The 27,763-nt window shown below is 38.2% G+C and overlaps 1 protein-coding gene across 1 annotated transcript in view; it reads right to left on the reverse strand.

The window, feature by feature from the left end:
• Positions 1 to 27,763, reverse strand: part of VWA8 (von Willebrand factor A domain containing 8) — a 367,424-nt gene that overhangs the window by 225,422 nt on the left and 114,239 nt on the right. Inside the window, exons 15-20 of the mRNA XM_070471177.1 lie at positions 26,542 to 26,710; positions 23,859 to 23,936; positions 19,603 to 19,718; positions 15,059 to 15,165; positions 11,318 to 11,424; positions 6,021 to 6,092 (exon numbers count right to left, since the gene is read on the reverse strand). Of these exons, the coding sequence (XP_070327278.1) occupies positions 6,021 to 6,092; positions 11,318 to 11,424; positions 15,059 to 15,165; positions 19,603 to 19,718; positions 23,859 to 23,936; positions 26,542 to 26,710 (649 nt within the window). The remainder of the gene's footprint in view (positions 1 to 6,020; positions 6,093 to 11,317; positions 11,425 to 15,058; positions 15,166 to 19,602; positions 19,719 to 23,858; positions 23,937 to 26,541; positions 26,711 to 27,763) is intronic.

Raw genomic sequence — 27,763 nt, forward strand, 5'->3', positions numbered from 1 at the left:
TTTAGTTCTTTGGCCCATTTTTTGATTGGGTCATTTATTTTTCTGGTATTGAGCTACATCAGCTGCTTGTGTATTTTTGAGATTAATTCTTTGTCTGTTGCTTCGTTTGCTATTATTTTCTCCCAATCTGAAGGCTGCCTTTTCACCTTGCTTATAGTTTCCTTTGTGGTGCAAAAGCTTTTAAGTTTAATTAAGTCTCATTTGTTTATTTTGTTTTTATTTCCACTACTCTGAGAGGTGGATCATAGAGGATCTTGCTGTGGTTTATGTCAGAAAGTGTTCTGCCTATGTTTTCCACTAAGAGTTTTATAGTTTCTGGTCTTATATTTAGATCTTTAATCCATTTTGAGTTTATTTTTGTGTATGGCATTAGAAAGTGTTCTAGTTTCATTCTTTTACAGGTGATTGACCAGTTTCCCCAGAACCACTTGTTAAAGAGACTGTCTTTTCTCCATTGTATATTTTTGCCTGCTTTATCAAAGATAAGAGTAGAAAAGTGATTGCCAGGGTCTGGGCAGTGGAGAAAATAGGGAAAGGTTGGTAAAGGGGTACAGACTTTCACATAGAAGATGAATAAATTCTGAGGATCTAATGGTGCAACATGGTGACTATGGTTAGAAACATTGTGCTAACTGAAATCTGCTAAGACAGTAAAACTTACATGTTCTCACCAAATAAATACATAAATAAAAAGGTAAATACATGACGTAATGAATGCAGTATATAACTCAGTAGGAGAAATTTTTTAACAATGTATAGGTATCTGTAAGAAACATGTGTATTATCATACATAAAACAGATGACCAGTGCCAAGTTCAATGCATAAAGCAGGGCTCTCAAAGCCTGTGCTCTGGGACAACCCAGAGGGAGGGGGTGGGAAGGAAGGTGGGAGGGGGGTTCAGGATGGGGGACACATGTGCACCTGTGGCTGATTCATGTCGATGCATGGCAAAAACCACCACAATATTGTAAAGCAATTATCCTCCAATTAAAATAAATTAATTTTAAAACAGATGTTAAGGGAAAACCCAAATGAACTTTTTGGCAAACCCAATATATCAAATCATCATGTTGTACACTTTAAATATTTTGTAATTTTTCTTGTCAGTTATACCTCAATAAAGGAAAAGATAAAAGTCTAACCATAGAATCTTCCCCATATCTTAACACAGATGTTACTTTATGAAAACAAGTTTGGAAGTTACTGAAGTTGACTAAAATATTCAAAAAGTTCTATTGAGGTTTTAACCAGCTACCATAAAAAGTCCAATTTTCACTTGTTGACCTGGCAAGTGTACACATGTGCAAAGTTGTGTCTCATTTAACTAGCTAAATACTACTTAGCACTTAATCATTATTAGAAAAAATTAAATACTTAGCGTTTCAATATTCTGTCCTAGTGATAATGCTGCCAGTCTCTGACCTGATCCCATCAGTATATAATCACACCCAGCTATACGGCCACGAAAGTATTTTCTCTCACTCCCTAGATTCTATTTTATTCATCGTTTTCTTCATCAAACAGGTGCAAGTTTACTGAATAAGAAGTTTAGTCAGTTCATTTTAGAATCTCCTGAAAATAATCCAAGAAAGCCTAAATTTTAAGTTCAAATCACTTCTAAATCATTTTGCCTACTCAGCAGAAATTTATTCTAGGCAGTCCTCTAAAGTACATTTGTTAAATGTCTATTATGTGCAAGACATCAGGAAGGACACAAAAATATGTAAGACTCTTCTCAAGGGGCTCTCTCTTTTCAGGAGAGATGGCAGGTAGATGCATAAGTACAACAGAAGTCAAAAGAAATCTAAATGGCCCGCTGTAACAATTCAGAGAATGGACCCAAACCTTCAGCCTGAAGTGTTCAGGAAGACTTTATTAAAAAAGCATATTACAGAATATTACAGCCAGCGGGACCTTAGAAAACACCCGTTTCAGTCCTATCATTTTACAGATAAGAAACGAAAAAAGAAAAAGACAAAGCCCTTTAAGGAGGGATAGCAATGAACCCAATACTACACACAGAGACGAACAGTCTGCACAGGAAGGCAGACCTCTGGATTCCCAGCGTTCTGCTTTTCCATGACACCACACTGCCCTCTGAGACGGGGAGGATTTGAACAGGCAAAGATGGCGGGAAGAAGAGAGCAGACTGGTGAAGATCAAACACTAAAATATAAAAACACTGATAAGAAGGTATTTGGGCTTCCCTGGTGGCTCAGGGGTAAAGAATCCGTCTGCCAACGCAGGAGATTAAGAGACACGGGTTCGATCCCTGAGTCGAGATCTCTTGGAGTAGGAAATGACAACCCACTCCAGTATTCTAGCCTAGAAAATCCCAAGGACAGAGGAGCCTGATGGGCTACGGTCCATGTGGTCGCAAAGAGTCGGACACGACTGAGCAACTAACGAGAAGGTATTTGGAAAAGAGTGTGTTAAAATCTGAGGACGTGATGTTCAGGGGAGAGATGTTCAGGGGAGAAATGAGACACAAGACTGCAAGTGGAGTGAAATTAGACAAAGGAAGACATCAAATGACAGCCCGAGAGACTTAGTTTTTCGCTAGATGGTTTCATGGACACAGGTAGCAAAATTTACTTATAAAATCTAACGAAAAGTCCCTGCAACACTGGTGTCATTGTATGACACTGCTCACCTTAGAGGCTTATAATGAGAGGATAAAGAACCCTTCTGACACGAGAAAGGACGGTTAGTGTAGAAAATTTCTAATGAACGCAATCTGTTTTTCAACACTTCTCTTTCTCCAAAGTGGAGGGTGACACCCCACAGTAAAAGCAGGGCAGACACTGTGATCTGCTGACAGCAGTGCTAACTGAGAGGTCGGCGCGGTACTCCGCCTCCTGCTTGGCATCTCCGGAGGGTTTCAGCAGGGCCTTCCCAGAGGTTCCTTTGCCAACTCTCGGCAATGAAACGCAGTAGGATCTCCATCCTCACTGATGCCGGGTTCACCCATGCACGTGTAGAGTGGGAGCTGCTCTTCCCTCCACCCAACACCTAGCCCTTTGGGCCTTATTCTTTTCCTTGGGACTAGAAATAGGTGGCAACAGTCATAAAGAATCTGCCTGTCAATGCAGGAGATCCAAGAGGTGTGAGTTCGATATCAGGTTGGGAAGATCCCCTGGAGTAGGAAATGGCAACCCACTCTAGTGTTCTTGCCTGGAAAGTTCCATGGACAGAGGAGCCTGCCAGGCTCCATGCTCCATGGGGACACAAAGAATCAAACGTGACTGTGTACATTCACACACACACAGAAACAGACCAGAGGCAGCATACACGGTTTCACACCAACGTTCATATGGCACTCTAGGGTGATTTCAAAGCACTTTCATAGTCTCTTTTAACTTATCAAGAAGCAATCCTTGGCTCCAACTCTGTCTTCACCCTATATGTGCTGTGTTGTACTTAGTCGTGTCTGACTCTTTGAGACCCCATGGCCTGTAGCCTGCCAGGCTCCTCTGTCCATGGGGATTCTCCAGGTAAGAATACTGAAATGGGTTGCCATGCCCTTCTCCAAGGGAATCCTCCCAATCCAGGGATCGAACCCAGGTCTCCCACATTGCGGGTTCTTTACCATCTGAGCCACCGGGGAAGCCCCCTATAGCTCTCCCCAGTCCCCCAGAGAGTAGAATGCTCTCCCTGTCTCTCTGGTTACTGACTAGCTCTAACTTCAACCTTTCAACCTAGACAACTCTTGTGAAACCCTGACTCTATTATCCAACTCAATTGTAAACTCTGCCTTTACCAGGAAACTCTTACTGTATTCTACCCACTAAACCCCAGGACATCAGTATCAGCTGGGATATTTCAAAGCTGCTTGAACATCATAGCTTGATCTCTAGGGACCTTCCTTTTGAAAGTCTGCTCCTTAGCAAAAATTATTCCTCAACCGCCAGCTCTGTGTATTCTTGGTCTGCAGCTGTTGAGATGCCAGCAGACTGTGTCTAAGGCAATTCAGGTAACCACAGAAGATCGGAAGAGAGTGCATTGACTATACCAGAGTTTAACAACTTATAAAGAGTTTGTGAGGTACACTGGGCTATCAAGTCACCATTTTGTGAGAGGAGAGTCATGACTGTTCAGAGCTGGTGGAGAACCTGACCTCCTGGGCCTCAGTATCAAGGCCTGGGTATCGGACTATTTATTAACTGATCCTTATCCTCCCACTCTGGTACATAGACTCATCAGGAAAAAATTATTTTTCACTAAATAAAAGTAGGTAGGACTTTCTAAACAGTGAACGAGAAGACTGTAAATATTTTACTGCTCACTGTTTAATTCTTGCTTAGAACAAAAAAATGAAACTGAGTAATAAGGTCCTTTTCAACAACACAGTGACCCACAGATTTCATTGTAACTGGGCACCTACCATGAGCCAGGCATGGTGAGCCCATGCATTATCTCATGTGATCCTTACATTAGCCCAATAGAGTGCACACAATTTGTATTCCTAGATTATGTATGAGGAAACTGGGCCTGAGTAAGATTAGCAATGTGCCCAAAGTCACAGCCATCTGTAAAAGAGCTGCAATTGGACCTCTAGCCACCTAACTGCCAAGTCTGTGAACTCAACCAGTAAATCGCCCAACTGGCCCATTTTTATTTTTATTAAAAAAACATAAAATGCTCAATTGGCCCATTTTTATTAAAAAACAAATCAAGTTTGAGGCACTAAATAAAGAATACATATTGTTTTTGTAAGTTAAAAAACAGAAAGAAAGACCAAACTTCTTTTGAAAGCTTGTTATCCTTAATTTTAAACTAATTTTAAAAACCAAAGGTGCTGTTCACTCTGAGTTTGGTAATGCCATTGAGGCAAATTTTCAGAAACCTCTAGATAGTAGAATAAAATGCCATCCATCCCTCCATAGACACGTACTCAGCATCTGCTACTTGGCAGCAAGCACTGTACCAGGAAGGAAGGACACAGAGATGAGCGAGAGCCAGGTCCCCGCCCTTGAGGAGCACACAGACAAGCTGGGAGGACAGTCGTTCTACGTGTGGACACAGTGACACATGACGAGTGTGATGGTGGGGAGATGGAAGGAAGCTGTGCACAACAGGGGAAGCCTAACTCAGCCGGGACAAGGGAACACCTCCAGAGTGAGAGAAAGGGGGTGTGGGAAGGGCATGGTGAGTGCTCCAGGCAGAGAGAAGAGCATGCTTCAAGGACCAGAGTGGAGATCAGGACTGAAGGAAGTTCAGAGTGGTGCATCGAGGTCAGTGGTTCAGTCGTGTCCGACTCTTGTGACCCCATGGACTGTGGCCCGCCAGGCTTCTCTGTCCATGGGATTTCCCAGGCAAGGATAATGGAGTGGGCTACCATTTCCTCCTCCAGGGGCTCTTCCTAACCCTGAGACTGAACCCAGGTCTCCTGCATTGGCAGGCGGGTTCTTTGGCCCTGAGCCACCTGGGAAGCCCTCAGTGTAGCTCAAGCTAACACCAAATGCAAGAAAGGAGGGAGCCAAACCTTAGGACTGGGTAGGTAGGCAGGGGCTGCGCTGCAGGACACTAAGCCATACTAAAGACGAGTATGGGGAATGGGGAGGCAATGGGGAACCAACTTAAGCAAAAAAAAAAGACTCAGATTTTAGTTTCTCAAGTATCCATCTGGCTGCAGAGTGAAAAGTAGATCACAGTGGGTGTAAGGTTGGGTGAAACTGTATTAGGAAACCACTTCTGTAATCCAAGTGATAGATGATGGTGAGCTGGGCTGGGTGATAGGTATCAGAAAGAAGATATTTATAAGGCAGAATGGATAGGAATTGATGGAAGATTGAATGGGGCGGGTGGGAGGTCGTGATTTAAGCCCTGAGGTAATTCTAAAATTTAGAAAGTAGAAGACCCTATTTTTTAATTTCAACTAGTCATTTAGCTGGGGGAAAAAATCATTTTTGAAAATTTATTCCATCAAGCAGAAGAAATATATGGCTTTTAAACCATATTATTATTAGTACCTGGTTTCATTAGTATTCATTAGTAGCTGGTTTCAGCCATAACTCACCTGGTTTCCAACCAATAATAGGTGTTCTCCAAGAAGAAAGTCTTTGAGCATATCTTCCATCACTATCATGTGCTAGAGGAAAAAACGACTAGAGGTTAATTGTATTTTGCATAATCAAGGTGAAATAAGAAAGATAACAGCTATAAAGATATTTTCAAGAAAAGTAAAACATCTATTATAATAGACAATACTCAATTTGAATATGCTAAAAAATTAAAATGCATGCTGTGGTCAAAAATAAGGTATATAACCAATTGGGTCACTGATATTGAAAACCTGAAATGGTCCACCTTAGCAAGAATCAACCACTGACCAATACATATTTCAAAGAGTTTTTATAATGTGACTCAAATATTTTTCAGCTATTGTACTAAGGAGAGTTGGCTTATAATTTAATATGATTTATAAATTAATACTTACTAATGTAAATATACAAAGGCTTTCTAAAACAATTGGAGATTTCATGGAAAATCTTACATTGACTTCTTAACTATGACTTTCAAACTATATGTGTAGGTTTAGAATTAAAAATGTCAGCAACTATATTCCAAAAAATTATATATTTTTAAAATTTTTTCATATTTTTAAGTTCAAATCATGACACAATATAATAAGAGTAAGATTAAAGTTGTTCACAGTAGTCACAGAGGAAATTACATTGCTCTTTTGTATCTTGAAAAATAGGACAATCGTAAGTAGGTCATAAAGGCTCATAAAGGGAGAACTACAGCCTGGAACGATTGATATCCCTATTTCCTCTTGGTTTTCTGTATCAAAACAATAATGGCCTCAAAGTACTAAGTTATTGAAGTTCTCTATTTGTGAAAAAGGCAACTTAACCTTTTGCATCTTATAAATGTAGATATTTTTCTCGTTTGCCACTCTTTTTTTTTAACTTGGATTGTGATTTTTTTCCCACATCTAAAATATTTTCCTTTTACTTCTCACATTAAGCAATACCAATATTTTCTTTCAGAGTTTCTAGAAAAGCTAAGAAAGCTTTCCCCCTCCTTCAAGAACAGATGAGCTTTCCTTAATGTTTATCTTGGTAATTTTAATTTTTTAAAAATGCTTTCAGATAAACCGTGGAACTGGAGTTTTAATGAGGCTTGAAGTAGCTCAGCTATTTTGTTCATTTTAGAGTACTTTTTAAAATAAAATAAGATGTTATTAATAATTATGCTGGGACAACAAATATAAACAGGGACTATTCTGAGCAAATGAGGGTACATGGTTACCCAAGTTAAAAGGGAGACTTACAACATTTGGCTTCTAATTTGGGTTCTAGTGATAACTTGGTCTGCAGAACTCTTCCATCTACCTAAGATGAACAATCAGTGCCAATTTCCAGAAAACATTAAGTTCTTCCAGAAATACCTGGGCTAATCTCCATGAAAAATAGGAAAGTTGGCACAAATACCTAGATAGCAGGTAAAAAAGCAATGTGAATACTGACTAATAATCCAAACTATAGTCGTCGTCTTCTTTACTTTTCCTCATGTCTTCCTACTTTTGGCCCTGATTACACCTAACTAGATTATTCAAGTCAACAAACATTAGCTGAGGCTAAGATCATGCCTACACAATTCTTCTCTTAACCTCCCAGCCCCCTCGGAACCACAGATGAATTCTTCAAAGTCTCCTCTCCTGATTCCCTCCTACCTCTCTAACAGTGTCTCTCCATGGTGTTTTGGGTTGTATCTTCTTTTTGCAGCAATTACTGAAGTACCAGTTATCTTCCTTTCTCTGTTCTCTTTCACTACCTTGTTACCCGCTTTCCTGGGAATCACGGGATAGGGCAGACCAGGTTAAGCCTTCTTGTACGTGGACACCCATCTAAAGGGGGCGGGAGGGCAACATGCACCTCAGTGCTGGAAGAGTCACTGCTGATCCTACTCTCCCTAAATCCACTCATCCATTCCATGGCTTCACCCACTAACTTTACACTGATCTTCAACAGCAAGACCTTTCTTCTTGACTCCAGCTCCACATTTCTGAGCAAATATTGAATTATACTTGGCCGTTTCCCAGTCTCCTAGAACTTAATACAGCCAAAACTTGGCTCATTCCTTTCTCCACAGCTTCATTCTTTAGCCTGTATTTCTAATCCCAATTAATAGCATCATTTTCTACAACCTGACCCAATCATCACCATCTTCCTGCCCAACTCAGTTGGCCCTTAGCAAAAGCCAAATCTAAGCTATCCAGCCACCTCAAATTTACTGTATCTATCCTTTTTTTTTCCCATTCCCATAGCTTTCATCTAAATTTTTTTTTTTCCTTTCTCATCTCTGGCCTAGATTTTTACCAACCAATGTGGCATCTCAAACTTCAGTGTCTCCTTGAGTCAATATATGCCCCATGGTACTGACAGTCATTTCTCTGTTCACAATCATGTCAGTTTTTTTCTCCCCCAAAATTCTTTAAATGACTAATACCTTCTGAACAAGGATTACTCTTTATCTTTTTGATTTAGTCTCAAGCTCATCCCCCATCACCGTCCCACTGTGTGGTCCAATCATGGGCACAGTGGAGAATCATTTTCTCTTTACTCTTCTGTGGACTTTCCGAGCAGACTGCGTGCTCCGTGAGTGAGACTCTGACTTTCATCCACCAGAAAGCTCCATCGGCTCTCCCTAGCTCCTATGTGGCTCCACACTGTGTCCTCTCCACTGTCCCCACTGTCTCTGTCTTCATTCAGACCCTCCCTAAGTTCACCTGGACTGCTGCCACAGCCTCCTAACTGGTCCCTCTCTGTCTCTGTTCCAGCTCACAGGTAATACAGAATGAGCGCAAAGTTAGCAAAAGCAGAAAAGTTCCTCAAAGCTTTCAATACCTTTCTCACTTCTTCTGAATAGTCTCTCAGTTCCTTCATTAGCAAGGCCCATATAAAATGACCTTTTAACTCATCAGCCTCATTTCTTGTCATTCTTCCATTTTAAACCTCACCTCTGGCCACGACAATGAATTAGATGTAGCTTCCTAAATGAGCTCCACTCTTATGTAGCCACGTCTCTGCCTGAGTCTTTCAGCTTCACCTAGTGAACTCATTTTTCAGGAGCATTCCAATCTGGGACCATCACCTCATCAATGCTACCATAGTAACCTGTGTGTACTTTGATCACACTGTATAGTAACCACATGCACTTGCTTGCTTTTCCCCTTGAGAGATTCAGGCAACTTGAGCCCTGGAACTGTGTATGTATGTACTTTAATCTCTGTGTTCTGATATTGGATTGGTCAAAAAGTTTGTTTGGGTTTAAAAACCTGAACCAACTTTTTGGCCAATCCAATAATATCCTAGAAAAAGGATAGATACAAGGCAGACATTTAAAAAAAATTATTTTTCAGCTCTAAAGCTCATTAGGTTTAAGAGGCTATTAATTTCTCCTCCACTTTCTCCTCTTTACTACTGCAAGTAAAATATTCCTTAAAGAGAGATATAATAAAAATATACTCCTAATTAAGAACATTCAAAATCTTTTTCTTTCTTTCATTAATTCACTCAACACATATTTACTCAACAGTCACTATGTGCCAGGCACTATGCAATGTGCTAGAGATACAAAATTAAAACACAACACAAGGCTTTATCTCAGTAGTGTGGAAAACGTGTTTTAAAAATCAGTTACAACACAGAGTGGCAAGCAGACCACAGGCACAGAACAAGATGGTACGGAAGCACCTGAATATTCAGGAGGTCCCAAAGACACCGCTTCCTAGATGAAGTGCAGCAGAAGGGACGACAGTAACACAAGCAACAAAACTGAGTTTAATCAAGTCACCGTTCCGAGAACTGGCACAGCTCGAACCCTCGCTGACGGTTAATCGTAACGCCTTGTGGAGAGGGGCCATCCGGGGACAGGCTACGGAAACCCCTCAGGACCACTGTGTAAAGTCCGCAGCAGCACTGCGGTCCTCAGCATCTGTGTCACAAACGCCATGGCAACAGACACTGTGTTCAAGGGCACAGTGGCCCTCCCTGCTACCGACTTTCCTGCATTCTTCCATGCGGGGGAGACTTCTCAACCTTTGCTGCCATGGAGTGTTTCAAATTGTCACTTAGGACAAAGTTTCCTGATTCTTTTTAATTCATTCCTTTCTACTACATGAACAGAGTGTGGTAGCACAAATGCTTGAAAATATTTTCCTTACAATCATGTTTTGGTCTTTGACAGACAAGATTCTTTATTCCTTTGTGCCTTATAAGTAACCTTATTTTCTGTTCTTTTGTTCCCTGCTTGTATAAGAGCATTAATGCTCTGGAAGAAAAATAAAACTGACGTTAGTTAATGGCCCATAGAGTGAAAAAAAAAAAAAAAAAAAAGCAAATCCAGGCTATGCCTTTCGCTATGTCACGGGTAATTATAATTTGGACAGACTTCAACAATATTTAATCAAGACTTTTATGGAGAAAGAAGAATTTGCCTAGATATCTTTTATTGTTAATATAATGTAGGGATACAAATTATGGTACTCATAGGACAACAATCAGAATTGGGGAATGGCAGATGAAAATAATTTACTTTAATTCTCTCATTCTTTAATATAGAGAAAATGGTAAGAAGTACTTCAAACATAATTTGTAAATGTGGGATTATAATATATATTCAAATTGCTGGCCAAATATTAGAGAAATATTTAAGTATGTTTTATATTATAAAATAAATACATGACCACATGACAGAAAATCTGGAAAAGAAAAAAATCCTTTCATATTATGAATAATTTTCTTTTGAAAAATTTCTTATTAAAGTGAACATCTATAATACAGCTTTCTGGGCCCACACTTATTTCTGTGTCTTAGTGGAAGCACCATATACAAGTGGAAATTTGTCTACTCTGGTCCACTGAAAAAAGATTTTAAAAAGTAAAGAATAGAAAGATACTAGGCATTTTCAGAAAAAGGAAAGAAACATGAGGAAAATAATACGTAGGACACATCCTTCTTTCAATTACTTGAAATGATTTAACTAACAAAAATGCAGGAGAATGAATGTGAGTGCTTTTTGTTTTTAATTTAATAATATATTTATTTTACTTAAAGTATAGTTATGTTTGCATATAAATTTATTACTCTAATCATTGCAGCAACTCTTTCCATTCTCAAGTAACTTTGGAAAGAATTTATAACTTTACAATGGAATAATAAAAGATGTTTCAACACTTCATTCTGCAACATCCAAACGAAACTTAGCAGATTACAAACATAGACATCAGTTATACTTGAACTGGAGTTAATTTCCACAATGTAAGAGGTGATTTATTTACCCATGAATGCAAACTCCTGATCTTACCTGGATGTTGTCATAGAACAAAACATCAGGCACTTTCATTTTCTCGTGGGCATTATAGATTGGTGCACTAACCGCGCCAATCCTCAGAGATCCAGAAGAGACTTCACCTAAACATTTCACATAGGACAGAGAATTACTTGTAGCCCTGTCCTCAGAGAAGCCAAGTCCAGCCTGAACAGGATACAATATAGCATCTTTAACATTTTGTAGGCTCATCAAGGAATTTTAATCTAACATCTAAAAGAAATAAGCTTGAAGGTAGTAATTAAACATCATAGCTTTGCAAAAAAAATCTTAAAAGCTCTACAAAAAGGCTGATGATATTTCAAAATATCAAAAATTTTATTTAAAACAACATACAGAGCAAGCAACATATAGATAAGATTGAGATGGAAAAACCCAGAACTCAGTCAAGCCACCTTTATGAGCTGTTTGGTCAGAGACTCTAAAATACATACACTTGAAAATTCGCAAGTACCATGAATATATTCTTTCTTTTTTTAGAACCCACAGAAGAATCCCCTAGAGCTCTAGTCAAGAATACAGATGAACTGACCCCAGACCTTTCAAACCACTAGTTTTAGGAAAGGTCCGGATCTGTATTTCCAAATAAGCACCGCAGGTGCTACAGTTGTTCTGTGATGATTATACTGCATTGTCCCCTATTTGCTTTAAATAGTTGGTCTAGAATAGAAAATGAGCTCCTTAAAGCCATGAAACTAAGTTACAAATTTCTTCAAGTCAGGGGACATATCTCACATGAATTCTCTATGGTAAGCAGATATACATACTCAATACATGACACATTTGAAGGTCCATGATAATAACACAATAATTTTAGTTGTTGTAGTCATATTGACCATAATAGAAGCTATTATTTATTGAGGACCTTCCATGTGCCAGACCTCAGCTTCGGCTCATTGTTTTCTCACATGATTTCATTTAAATCTCTTAACAAGGGAACAAGAATTATGAGGAAGCTAAGAAGAACATGAATTAAATAATTTGCTTAAAATCACCCAGCTATAGGTAGAGCTAAAAACAGAATTTAGTATAGGATGCTGTTCTTTCTGGGCTTCCCAGGTGGCTGAGTGGTAAAGAATCCATCTGCAAAGCAGGGAGAGAGGGGAACCCTGGGTCAGGAAAATCTCCTGGAGAAGGAAATGGCAACCCACTTCAGTGTTCTTGCCAGGGAGATCACAGGGACAGAGAAGCTTGGTGGGCTATAGTCCACAGGGTGGCAAAGAGTCAGATAGGACTTAGTGACTAAATGACATCCACAACGATGTTCTTTCTGCAGTGTGATCTCCAAATAAATCTCACCCTGTGGATATACCTGAGCAAGCAGGTAGACAATTACGTCTTAGGCAACTGTCTCATCTTTCCTCCCTTCTCTTTAAAATGAAAAATTGGCTATTTTTATGGTAGAACATTTTGAAAGACAAGGAGAGAAACCAATATTTGCTTCTATGGAGTACCATGAACAATTTTGAGGTTAAAATAATTACACTCCCAGCCTGTTTAATCACCACTGAGTGCTACACATTTGCCAAAACACAGTAGACCTCTCCCTCCAACAGCTCCCTGCCATTTCCTTTCATTCAAAAGTTCTATTGGTGGAGAAAACCATGATCTGCCATGCCAAGAATTTACTATTTACTTACTACTTTCAGGTCTCTGAAAGAAAGAAAGTAAAGTTGCTCAGTCGTGTCCGACTCTTTGTGACCCCATGGACGGTAGCCTATCAGGCTCCTCCATCCATGGGATTCTCCAGGCAAGAATACTGGAGTGGGTTGCCATTTCCTTCTCCAGGAGATCTTCCCAACCCAGGGATTGAACCCGGGTCTCCCACACCGCAGGCAGATGCTTTACCATCTGACCCGCCAGGAAGTCCGCCAGGTCTCTGAGATAGACCCCATACAAAACTGTAAAGGGAAAGACCAGGACTGTGGCAGTGAGTTTACTACATACTCGTATGCTGAGACTTAGTTTATGAAAGATACCAATTCAGTAGATTTAGGACTTTAAGAACATTTAAATAACTCAGCCAATGTTTACTGCTACAATTGCAAGCTAGAAAAGGGAAAGGCACCCAGAGAATGGTGATGGTAATACTTCCCTGGTGGAAAGGTGGCTAGCAGTCTTCTAAGAAATCTCACAGGATGGCATTAATTTGGTAAATTTGTCAAGGTCCTCAGTCCGGTAGACTCAAAATCTGATTTTATCCTTACAACAGAGGGCACACCCAACTCCCAGGAGAATGTTAAAGACATATATTTTAATCTATAGATAAATTGATACATAAAACCAGAACTGTAATATATTACATTGCAATGAAAACTGAAAATTTCATATAGACTACATGATATATTGTTTCCATATCAGCATTTTATTCAGAAGGAGACTTGCATGGAAACCAAATCCTTATCAGAAGGCTGTTTGTGAACCTCATCCTCTGAACAGGAGGATAAATTACAGGAATTCTCTACAAGAAAGAAGATATTAAAGATGAATGGGACCAGATAAGTCAAAAGCCTCTTAGTTTCCTTATCTCCTTCCTACACAAGGCTTAGATGGGAACTGCCAACACTGGCTTATTACTGAGACTAAACAATCTATCATTTGAATGATGCAATCTTTTTTTTTGGAGGGGAGGGATATGTTGAAGGATTCAATCAAGTGCTGTTATGAATCTCCAAGTCCCAGAGTTATTCTGTCTCTGAGTTGGCTCTGCATTTCTGTAGCTAGATCCATTAGTATGTTGACTTTATAGTTTTACTGTAAAAAAAAATCACCTTATCTCCTTAATATAAAGTTCTCATTTCAATGTATCTTCAACTATTAAAAACATCTACTGCAAAGAAAGTCACACTAAGTCCCTTAAGAGAGTGATCACACATTGGATATTTTTATAAGACAGTTAATGACCCTCAAAAAACAGAGAACCTCTCATTGTGCTCCAAGTGAAGAACAGGGTACTTTTACAGAGAGATCCAAACCTCCCCCAAACTCAAATCATACTTATGGTTATCCAGAAGAGAAGTAGCATAAAAGACAATCAGGTAGAAATGAAAGAGTAAGAAGACATGAAGTGATACTCAGAATATTATTTTAGTCTACATCAACCTAGACAGTTTCCCAAACATGTTCTGTAGGACACTGGTGGTCCCCAAAATGTAAATGCTGTGCAAAGAGAACAGAACACTAGGTCCTATGGTGAAAGACCCTTGAAATAAAAGGTAAAACAAAGTTACATGTTTATTTACAGTAGGAATTATCTGAGCTTTTAATATTCATGTCAATTGTGACCTCTTGGGGGAGGACCTACATCTGGTATGCACTGAAATAAAGGAAACATTTTTTAAAATAAAAGATTCTTCAACACAATACATGAAACAAAATGGGTGGAGACCAAAAACATTTTTAATTGAAATAATAATTTATTCTATTATTATTAATATAATAATATGTAGCTCAGATGGTAAAGAATCCGCCTGCAATGCAGGATACCTGGGTTTGATTCCTGGGTTGGGAACATACCCGGGAGAAGGCAACAGCAACCCTCTCCAGTATTCTTGCCTGGAGAATTCCATGGACAGAGGAGCCTGGCAGGCTACAGTCCATGGAGATGTGAAGAGTTGGACACAACTGAGCAATTTTCATACACACACACACACCCCCCTAATAAATAATACAAATGTTTAGTAATTCACTTAAAAGACAAACAATTCAAATACTTACATTTGTAATCCTCCAAATCAGACTCCGGACTATTATCAGTACTTATTTCTATTGCAGCATCTGCCAGATTTTTTTCTAATGCTGACCTTGCAAGGCTTGGTAAAAACCTGGTGGGGTAGGAATGATGGATTGATAAAGTCAAAGCTTTCTGTGATTCCAAAATATCTTCTGAAACTTAGACAGACACATGACCAATTAAGGATGATCTGTCTTGATCTGTGAAATCTTAATAATAAAATACTTTAGAATAAAACTCAAGCATGTATGAAGATGAAGTATGTTTATTAAATCTCCTTTAATAAGGAAAACTAATGTTTAATTGTGGCTTCCCAGGTGGCACAGTAGTAAAGAATCCACCTGCCAATGCAGGAGACACCAGAGACATGGATTCAACCCCTGGGTTGGGCAGATCCCCTGGAGAAGGAAACGGCAACCCACTCCAGTATTCTCGCCTGGGAAATCCCATAGACAGAGGAGCCTGCAAGGCTACAGTCCGCAGGGTCACAAAAGAGTCGGACACAACTTGAACAATGGACAATGTGTAATTAGCACTATTTGCTTCTATACAATAGTCTGCAGGACATAATTTACTTTTTAAAATGGATTTGGTATAACTTGTAAATCTTGTTTATCATTTACCTGACTTTTCCAGTTTTCTTAAATAGATAAAACAACACTTTAATGTTCTTTAAACTGGCAATCACAAATTCAAATTAGCAAAGGTGGATGAATGAGGTTTTCTTTATTTTCTAACACAAATTAGAACATATATAACAAATTACTGTATGACTTTAAGATTATTCAGTTTGGTTTTTCCTTCCATTAAAAATATATATACCTGCTTATCTATTCCATACCTATGTTGTCAAAACAACCATCTAGTGAGTGACAGAGGCATACTTCAATTACAAACAGATTACATGAACATTATGGGCTTAGAACATGAAAACAGAGTTTCCTTCCCACACAAAATTATGTGTCATGATGTTTCAATAAACATACTGAGAACTTGCACTTTTTTTTTTTTTGGCCATTCCACACGGCTTGCTGGATCTCAGTTCCCCCAACCAGGCACTGAATCTGCACCCCCTGCAGTGGAAGCTCACAGTCTTTACCACTGGACTGCTGGGCAAGTCCCAAGAACATAAACTTCTAAACGGTGTTTTCCATAACTCTAAATCTCTGGTGGCTCCCACAGGCTTGAGTATAAGCATAAATAAAAGAGATGCTGGTGTGAGTAAGAAAGCAAAAGCCTAAGTATGTAAAAAACGGTTGGGTTTCCCGTCCCTGTAACATTCCAAACCACATATCTGAAGCCAACCATCTCTCGCTGACTGCCTCATTTTGGTTTTGGGCTGTGATGGCGGGTGGCGGGGGTCATCAGCTCAGCATCAAGTGAGGCTTACTGCTGTTCTCTGACCTTTCATCATGGTTTTCAGATTGATGCCTTGTCATTCAAAGCTAACCCTTACTTCCTCTCAGACCTGGTAAACTGGACTTTTGTCTTACTTCCTGAGCCCTTGTCGTGGCACCCTGCCCTACCTTTCTCTCATCACTGTCTCATGAACATCATGCCCTGTGGCTGCATATCCACTGATTGACAATGACATGTCAAACCACCTTGACTGACATGATCGTTTCCAAGCTTAGACATTGTGTGCCATTCCCAGAAACCATTTATGTCTATATAATCTGTATGGCAACCTCTCCTCACATTGTCCCTGTGCTAAACTGTTCCAAACCGCCCTCCGAAGCCTGAAGAGGGCAGCAAACAAGGCGTGTATGTCTCCGTTTCAATGGCAATGACAGTTATCGCTTGCAATATGGTACTCTCGCCTGCTGAAATTGAACATGCTTCAGATTTATTTGCAACCACGTACCAGACAGCCCTACCAAATAATCAGAAGTAGCACGGAAGTTTAAATACATTTACAACTAGAACCTACATTCTCAAAAACATTAGACCACTCGAACAAATGAGGAAAATGAAGCATATCAGGCAATAGGAGGCCAACCCTTAGCTCTTCCACACTGATTTACTAATGCTACTTGTAACATATATTAATACCAAGTTCCCAAAAATATGTGGGAATACCTGTTTCAGGGCTCTAGAGTCTATTCTAATGCTCTATTTGTCTTTTCTCGCACCAACATCACATTTAAAATAAATATAGCTTTATAATGGATTTTGTTATCTGGTAGAGAAAGTGTATCTCCTCAATCTTTCTCAAAATTTCTTTGGATATTATTGGCCTTTTATATTAAATTCAAGATAAACTTGTCTAATTCACTGTAACCTTGGTGGTATTTGACCAAACTATATCTATGTATCAATGTAGGGGGAAAAAACAGCTTGTAAGGGAAAATACTTCATCTTCTGTTTTATGAACATAGTATAGTATCCGATTTCACACAGCAATCTCTTACAACTTTTAATAGAGATTCATGCTTTTTTCCATAAAAGCATTATATGCCACTCAACTATTCTTAGGTTTGCAAAACTTTCTATTATTATTTTGAATGGTATTATTTTTTTAAAAATTCAACTTCTTTATTGATTTTTACTGGAATATATGGATAGGAATATCACTGACTTGGGTATATAAGTAATATCATTATATTCCATCTGTTCTAAAACATAGTTTACATGAAGCTTCTCTTGAATTTTTTATGTAGCTAATCATATAATTTTTAGCCAATCTAAAAGTACAAGAGGCAACATTCTTGTTTAGTGCCTAACTCTATAAAGTAATATACCCTAAGAATGTTTGCTATAAATTTTTAGTACCTACCCTTTATCAGATTAAGAACTTCTCTTTGATTCATGGTTAGCTAAGCATATTGTTTGTCTACTTTTGCTGTGGTTTGTTTTCAAGTTTGGCTGCTGAGTTCTATCAAACCCTTTTTAATGATTTATTAAAATGAAAATTTTCTCAGTAATATGCTAATATGTAATATGTTACTACGCTTTTCCTTGTGGCTCAGACAGTAAAGAGTCTACCTGCAGGGCAGGAGACCCGGGTTTGATCTCTGAGTCAGGAATATCTTCTGGAGAAGGAAATGGCAACTGACTTCAGTACTCTTGCCTGGAAAATCCCATGGATGGAGAGGCTGGCAGGCTACAGTCCATGAGGTCGCAGAGAGTCAGACTCGACTGAGTGACTTCACTCTCACTCACTCATGTTAATATGGTAAATTTAAAAAAAGAATATTGAAATTTCCTCACATTCTTGAGGTAACTCCAGGTTGCTCATAATTTATTTATACAGATAATTAAATATAATATGTATCTACATTTGGTTTGTTAGTATTTTATTTAGGACTTCTGTACACATTCCATGAATGTGATTTATAATTTTCCTTTCATATGTTATTCTTACCTGGTTTAGGTATTAAGACTAGACTCAAAGTGAATTACTATGTTTTCACTGTCTACTCTCTAGAATGGCCTCCAAAATGCTCTGTGTATGATTATTTCATTCATTCCAAAGCACTATTTTCCCTTAGGCTTTGAAACTCTTTATATTACTTAACATTGACTATTTACTTCTATTAACTATAACTTAGTTCTGACTAAGAAAACACTGGCTAGATAACAAATCTATCTTCCTGTATGTACTTTCTTCAGCTCATGACCCTAAAAAATAGGCAATTGAAGCATTTTTTCTAATTTTCACTTAGAAGTTGAATTATCTACTTAAGAGAATCAACTTTATTATTTCTCATGATTATTAGTTATTCAAAGAATTACTTCAAAGCACTGGAAACGAGCCTCACTTTCGCCTCATTTCACCACAGAACAAACTGAAGTTGCAACACAAGGAACTTACTTTGACTACAAGAAAATTGTCCACTAAGCTGAAAATGCATAGAGGGCAGTTAAGAGATTTTCCTAAGCTGAATACAGTTTCTCTTTTAAGTCCTCTAATGTATCAAGGCATGAATGGACAACAGTTATAATCACCAGAAAAATAATTGAAAGATCATGTGAACAGAGTCTAAAAGAAATCTTCAGGTCGATTGGATGGTGTTATTAATCTTTTCTAACTACTCTTTTAAAATAGTTTCATGTAAGCATGGTTCTGTAAGGAAATTCTATAAGTCAGTGTTTAAAATAATTTCCAAACAAGTATGAAAAACATTAGGGGAGACTGAAAAGATGCTAGTTTTTTCATACGTGGGCAACAGGACATGTCATACTACCCCGCATGGAAAGTTCCAGTGCAAATTTGGGAAGTGCAATGTGTAATGCTTAAGACCTCTCTCTCAGAAGACACATGAACCAGCAAATGCCAAACCTACTTTTCCTTATTCACTACTGTCTGATCTGAGTAAGTAACTTAGCTTTATCATGTATAAAAATTTCTTTATTATTATGCCTAAGTAAGATAATGTAGGGAAACACTGCATACAAGGCTGAAAAAGCTACATGTTCAGACTGATAACTTTTTCCAGACCTGTGACCACAGACTATCAAACTTCTGTGTACTATTTTAGCAAAGACCCAGAGAGTTGGATTCAGTGAGAAAGGAGAACATGGTTACCTGGAAAGACAGGCTTTGGTGACAGCGTTGTGAAGGTTCTCGTTAGGGTACTGTGACAGGCGACGAGAAATCCTCAACAGCTGTCTGGTAGAAAGGGATGCAGCCAGTGATTGTGCCTGCCAAAAGGCAAAGACAGGCTGGTAAAGAGTTCTGTTTCAACTTGCTGAAAGTGCCTTTGGATGGGTATCATAACAGAATTCATTATTCCTGAATGACAAGGCCAAACTTAACTATGTACTTACTGTTAATGAATTACAAATAAACAAAAACCAATTTACACTTAAAACATCCTTAAAGATAGCTTTAAAAAAAATCCATGAAAAGTATTTATTAATTAAATTCAATTAAAGTGTTGTGTATACATTTTGTATACATTTTCTTCCCCCTGAGAAGGGGAAGGAGGTTGGATAGAGGAAAGATGTTACATTGTACAGACTGAACTTGACTTACAGATAGCCCTTATGTACAGCTAACTGGGGCTTCACCAATGGCTCAGTGGGTAAGGTATCTGCTTGTAATGCAGGAGACACAGTAGAAGAGGGTTTGATCTCCAGGTCTGGAAGATCCCCTGGAGCAGGAAATTACAATCTAGGGCAGTTTTCTTGCCTGAAAAGTCCCACGGGCAGAGGGACCTGGCTGACTACAGTCCATGGGGTCACAGAGTTGAACAGGACTAAGTGAATGAACACACACACGCTCATTTCCACTTCCACCCCCCTTATACAAAGCAAAGCTGTTAAGACAGCCAGAAAATGCTTAGAGCTTTATGTAAATATCAGGCTTCTGAAATAGAGAAAAAGAGTTGTGGTCAATTTAGGCTGCTGATCACAGAAGTGTTAGACAGTTATCACCTGGGTGGCAGCTTACAGTTCGGAAACCTTCTCCTACACTGTTAGAATAATTTCACTTCATATTCTTATTCTTCCCCAAACTCCATTAACAGAGCTGCTAGTAAAGAGCTCAGGACATCATTAAGTACCACTAAACATTTGTGGACTTGAATTTGAAATTATCTTAGCAGACAGCATAATGCAATAGTAGAGCTTATAAGCTTTGGAGTCAGATAAATCAGTCTTCCATTTATTAGCTATGTGATTTTTGGCAAGTTACTTAATCTCTTCAGGCCCCAATTTCCTCATCTTTAAAATGACAATAAGAAAGCCTTCACTTTTAAGTGTTATGAGTATGAGGATTAAATTAGAAAATTATTCTAAAGCACTTAGCAGAGGTCAGACACATGAGGGCTCAACAAACAGCAGCAATTATTATTCAAAGTCAGCCTCCTCAAAATGAAAAAAAAAAAGAAAAAACCTAACAGGAAACGGGATCTACACGTTAATAGAAATCCAATGCATCAGATTGTTACTGGCCTAATTCCTAACTTGGATCACCAGCATTAGAAGATAGTAGTTTTCACTGAAAATCAAGAGGAGAACTTTTAAAGAAACTGGTCCTCTGGGGTAGGGGAGGGACAGAAGAGGCCAGGGTGAAATGTCACAGAGTCTGACCAGGGCAGTTAAGTGGCCCTGAGCCTCTGAGGAAAGGGAAAAGGGACTCTTATCAAATTAACGAAGGATTCAGAATGGATGGTGGGAGGATGCTAAAACTACACTACACATTTGTTCCTTTTAACACTTTGCTTAAGGTCATCTCTGCACCTCCCAAGGAAGCAAAAAAAGAACTGATTGCTCCTTCCTCATGTATTTCACAGTTCCATGAGATGCAGGTCTGCTGTTATTAACATTATATTTCACTACAACTTGGATTAAACACTCCTTTGGGGACTAGGTTAGAAGTATGACCACTATTTATGACATATCCTTTTTTCTATTAAAAAAACACATTCTAAGTTTCAGGGACTTTATAAGCAAAACATTTGGTTCAGACTTGTTCAACAAATTTGCATTCTAGACACAGAGACAATATTTAAATATAAAAAAGCATAAAGTGCAATTCAAAATAGTACATAATTTAATGCAAAAATAAGTGGAGCACTTGACAACTGCTATAGGGGCTTAAAAATGTTCAAGTGGGTAGGAGAAACGCTATGAACAAAGGGAGGAAAGCAACAAGAACAGAAATACATGCAGAATGTAAGGAAACCAGCCCAGCTTTACTAGAGGGTCCTGCTGGAAAGTTTACTCCCAAATATCAAAGATCCATGAACTATGCTTTAAGGAGTTGGTGTTTCTTCTAAAGGCAATAGGACTGTGCTATGTGCAAAGCAGTAACATGGTTTTAGAAAGACTAATCTGGCAGTAATAGTCAAAGTAGTTGAAGGACAAAGAACTGAGGCAGGAATCAGAAGGGTACTTCACTTACTATAAAGAGATAAAGTCCTGTAGTTAGGTTACTGGCAAGAAGAAGGCAGCTATTGTTCAGCCGCTAAATCATGTCTGATTCTTTTGGTGACCCCGTGGACTGTAGCCCGTGAGGCTACTCTGTTCATGGGATTTTCCAGGCAAGAATACTGGAGTGGGTTGCCATTTCCTCCTCCAGCTTATCTTACTGACCCAGGGATGGAATCCATGTCTCCTGCATTGGCAGGAGGATTCTTTCCCACTGAGCCACCTGGAAAGCCCAATAAGAAAGGAGAGAAGGGATTAAACAAATGTTTCAAAGGACTTGGCAATGGATGGATATGAGACAGTAGGAAGAATTAAGGATGAGATTGTTTTAGCTAGTATGACTGAAAGTGTCAGAAGTTAGATATGACTTAGCAATTCCCACCCAATACTTGAGACAAAGAAAAATTCCTATTTTAATCATGGAAAATGTTTGACAAATGACTCCCACCAGTGGATTCCATGACAAGAGTCCCATTAAACCACATGGTAACTTTCCAGGTTAATATTCTAGTCTAATTCCAAACATGACACTGAATTCGGGCTTCGTATTTCATTCCAGTGATCAAGAAGGACTTCTCATGAGTTTGAAAAATACTGAGTCAGTTGATAATACCAAAATGCTTTACAATAATATCCAGTATTACATCAGAAAGAAGCTTTAGGTTGAGCCACTTAAGTGTTGAATAAAGGGTTTGGCTGTTTCTTGTCTCACATTATTACCAATGAAAAATTGAGAAAATTTAAAAATTTTAAAAATTTAAAAATCCTAATACACTTAACATTTATCATATCAAATTTCTAACTGCAGTTTTATCTTCCAAAATAGGGTAAGGATGTGAGCATATTGAAGAGCACACCTCAAGGGTTTTTTGGATTAACATGATTAATAATAGCAATTCAGTTTAGAAATATGAGGGGTTTTAGATAAAAAATTATTTAAAAAATAAATTCTTTTTTTCCTCTTAAAGAGTTATTTTTTATGAAAATGTAATGTTCTCTGGGAGAGAACACTCTGGGGACAACCTATTAATTAATAACTAATTTATTCATGCATTCGTCAAACATTTGTTAACTTTCTATGACGTGCCAGGCACTAGGATGGGAGATGGTTGGTACAAAAAAGACACTTGACCCTCCTTTGTCTCCCTGAAAGCAGGAAGTGAACCGCCAATGAAAAAAACACCCTCCCTGTACCAGGAGCCTAGGAAGCATCCTTACCACCAGAAACAGGGAATTTAGGGCTGAGACGGTTTCTTTTTTCACTAAATTACCACCCCAAGCCCAAATGTCTTTGTGTTGTCAATTCTTCATGATTTTATTGTTTCTTTGTCAAAAAGGTATAAAAGCTGCCTGCTTTGGTCCCTTCTTTAAGTACCAGATTTTTATGGGGCTCCTGCATCTACAAAATTAAATCTGTTGTTTGGCTCTTGTTAACCAGTCTCATGTCAATTTAATTCTTAGGCCAGCCAAAGAACTTAAAGGAGAAGAAGGGAAAAGTTTTCTCCCCTTTACCATCCCAAACATAAACAGAATCAGAAATAGAGAATCAACAAGGAAAGAGAAATTAGAAGCTAGAAAGTTGTTGGCATCCACACAGAGGTGATACTTGAAGCCATAAGAATACATGAGATTGCTCAGCAGAGGAGACAGAGGAGCAGAGCCAAACTCCAGGAACACCCAGGTACTCCTCTAGAGCTAAAACTTGTTTTCTGTGACACCAGCCAGGAGAAGCTGGAAGAAATGTGAAGAATCATTGAAACAGTAACATATACACATAGAAAAAAGCATAGCAGAAGGGATAAAAATATCAGCTTAAAAAATAGATTTTAAAGTACTGAACTCTAAGAATATAAAGCAGAAAGCAGCCTGTCAACAACAGAAAATTCTATGGAGAAAACCCAGACTTACTGTTGGATCCTGTGTCTCTCTGAGTTTGTGCGTAAATGATAACAATTTGTCCAAAGCTTCCGGAGGCATATTTGGGACCTATTTTACGAGAGGATTAAGGAAAGAAAGAATAAATTGGGATATATGATCAAGCAACCAGAAATTATGGCTACTTATCAAACAATATTAAAATTATGTTTTTATAAAGTCTCTGATTATAGGTATCATGCTTAACCTGTGGATAAAGTTGCTTATTCATCTTCTCAGGAAACACTTTGGCCTCTGTTTTCTCTTTAAGAATCAGATCAAGAAGATGTGGTACATATATACAATGGAATGCTACTCAGCCATAAAAAAGAATAAAATAATGCCATTTGCAGCAACATAGATGCAACCAGAGATTACCACACTAAGTGAAGTGAAGTCAGAAAGAGAAAGACAAATACCATATAATATCACTTATATGGGGAATCTAAAATATGACACAAATGAACCTATCTATAAAAATAGAAATAGAATCACAGACATAGAGAATAGACTGGAGGGGGGGAGGAGGGAAGGGGAGGAGGGATGGGGAAGAGGCAGGTAAGGAATGAATTGGGAGTTTAGGATTAGCAGATGCAAACTGGTATGTATAGAATGGGTAAGCAATAAGGCCCTACTGTATAGCCCAGAGAACTATATTCAACAGCTTATGATAAACCAGAATAAAAAAGAGTATGAAAAAGAATGTATATATACGTATAACTGAGTCACTTTGCCGTACAACAGTAATTAATGCAACATTGTAAGTCAACTATACATCAATTAAAAAAAAAGAATCAGGTAAAACCAGGCCATTCTTCATTTACAATTCTATCATAAGGATAAAACTGAAAGGAACCTCTAACCAATTAAAAACTGGCACATAGTGCACCATAAGAAACTTCTCATTTATCACATCCATTTTTGTTAGCTTCAACTCTAATTCAGGCATTTTTCTTACGAAACCAAACTCCTTCATTTAGCAGCAACCTTACACCTATGTCTACTAAGAGACTTAATATATCCTCATATAAAGGGAAGATGCTCAAACTGTCCATTTTTTCAAGGACTTAAAAACCTGTTATAAACCATAATGGAAAAGAACATGAAAAAGAATGTATACATATATATATGTGTGTGTGTGTGCGTGTGTGTGTATATATGCATATACACACATATATGCATTTCTGAATCACTTTGTTATACAGCAGAAACTAACACAACATTGTAAATCAACTGTATTTCAGTAAATAAATACGAAAATAATCCGCACATACCTGAGGGGCATGATCTACTTATCAATGACATATAAAGAACAGTTGCCCGAAAACATATATTCACTGCTTTTAAGTACAGAGTTCAATTTAATATGTATTTGAGTTGATAAGAAGAAAATTTTACTTAAACAATAACAAAATTAAAATTTTAACTTAAAAAGAGCAGAAGGAGATGTTAGAATAATGATTGGTATAACATGACAATTTCAGAAACAAACTGTTCATGGTTTCTCTGGGCATTTAAGTACTTTGAATTTTTAAAACTCAAAGCTCTATACCATATATACTCATTCATTCTTTAAATCAATCCTGTGATGTAATAAATAGTATCATCCCCATCATCAGATGAAGAAAATATAGTTGAGTAATTTACCCAAGATCCAGAAGCTAATAAGTAGTGGATCTAACATTTAAAGGCAAGTTTTTTGACTTTAAAGTCTACACCCTTATCCACAACCATGCTCATAAGACCTAAAATTAAATAATTCAATCTAATATTGCAAAGGGGATGAGTGTAGTTATTAGTGATCTAGAACAGTACTGTCTAGCAGAATATTCTACAATGATGGAAATGTTCTTTATGCTATCGGCATGCCATGGCCACTTGAAATAAGACTGAGCAAGCAAATTTTTAAATTTGATTTAATGTGGCTAGTGCTACTACACTGAACAGTGAAGTCCCAGAATTCCAAAAGTGCTAAATATAACGCTTGGTTAAGACAGACACCACAATAATAGATAACGAGCACTACAAGCCACTAGACAGCTAACCAGTTAAGTATAGGCTATATTACAATCCCAAGGTGACCGGAAATACCTAGGATTTTCTACAAAACCTATGGAACTAAAATATATTTGGCCTCCTCTTGTAGTTGGAGGAGGAAATGGCAACCTACTCTAATATTCTTGCCTGTGAAATCCCACGGACAGAGGAGCCTTGTGGGCTTCAGTCAATGAGTTCGTTAAAAGCTGGACATGACTTAGCGACTAAACCACCACCACCACCACCCCTTTTAGTAGGAGCTTTAAATAGTCACCTTTGGCTGAATCTAAAAGGAAAAAGAATCCCCAAACTGTCTCCACAGGAGGAAAATGGAAAGACAGCCCAAATGCCTGGTTCTTAGAGTGTGGTCCCCTGACCAACAGCACCAGCATCGCCTGAGTACTTCAGACATGTAAATTCTCATTTCCATCCCAGAATCACTGGCTCGGCGATCTATAATTTAACAAGCCCTCCGGATGATCCTGAAAAGTTTTGACGTCTGAGAACCATTTTATAAGGAAATTTGGAAATAAACAGTGAGAAAAAGCCAAAAATATCCAACTCTTCTCAAGCAGGTGTCAAAAATGCCTTAAAAAGAGAGTAACTGAAGGCAACAGGCTTGTGCTGGCCTCACTCTTACCATTTCCTTAATCACTTGGATTTCTTCACTTTTGACAAGTGGTTTCATGTAATGGAAAAAGAACATGGTTAAGAATTCTGGCCCCAGCCACTGCTGTGTTGTGCTTCCAATAACAGGGGGTTCTGCCAAGGCGATGATTCTGAAGGAGGGGTGAACAGGAAAAATCGATCTAAAAGGGAAAAAAAAGCTTTTTAAGCATAACCTTTTGTGTTAGAAATTAGGTCACAGTAGCTAAAGCCTAGACTATAATAAGACTATGGTACAGATAAAGCTATTACCCAAAGAACAAGCTTTGAAAAAACAAAGGTCAGGACATTCTAAAAACCTAAGATTAAAACAAAAGAAGAATTACCAAAGGTTAATATATGATGTACCGTGTCAACTGATGAAACTCCATCCCCGGCATGAATCACTGTTTTGGGGAACACGAATCCATGTTTTGGATATGTTGTTATACCTACAATAAATCTACTCACAATCCCTTGAAGAAGAAAGTGAAAGTCACAGTCGTGTTCGACTCTTCACAGCCCCATGGATGATACAGTCCATGGAATTCTCCAGGCCAGAATACTGGAGTGGGTAGCCTTTCCCTTCTCCAGGGGATCTTCCCAACCCAGGGATCGAACCCAGGACTCCCGCATTGCAGGCAGATTCTTTACCAGCTGAGCCACAAAGGAAGCCCGATAGTCCCTTGAAATATAACACCAAACAGTTCATATTCATTACATAGGTCCCCTGTCTTTGTCCAAAATCTTCTGTCTTGCAAGGAACTTCTGTGTCAGTCATAGAAAGACCAAGAAGCATAACTCAGGATGAAGAGACTTTTTACAATGCAGAAAATTTAAGTAGCATAGGGGATCAGATTAAAATTCAAATTTGGATTGGCAATAAGAATACTTAGGTCTTTAAAAGGTGGAGAAAAGAAAAAAAAAGTAAAAGAAAGAAATAAATAAAAGGTGGAGAAAAGTGAACTTCTATGTAATTCACTCATTTGTCATTTAATAGGAAACAATATGATTTTTACAGTGATCTCTTTGATAAATCACTGTTAGGGAATCTGAAGATGTAAATATATGATAAGATTTCCTATGGTTTGTGAAATGAACTTGAGTAGTTTTAGAAGGAGCTAGAAACCCTTTATCATGATCTAATCATGAGTAATATCAGTTCTTATCAATTTTCAAAACTAGTGCAAATAGACCTTTTGCAGGTTGTATCATCC

Source organism: Odocoileus virginianus, chromosome 8 (genome assembly GCF_023699985.2).
Source record: "Odocoileus virginianus isolate 20LAN1187 ecotype Illinois chromosome 8, Ovbor_1.2, whole genome shotgun sequence".
NCBI classification, from domain to species: domain Eukaryota; kingdom Metazoa; phylum Chordata; class Mammalia; order Artiodactyla; family Cervidae; genus Odocoileus; species Odocoileus virginianus.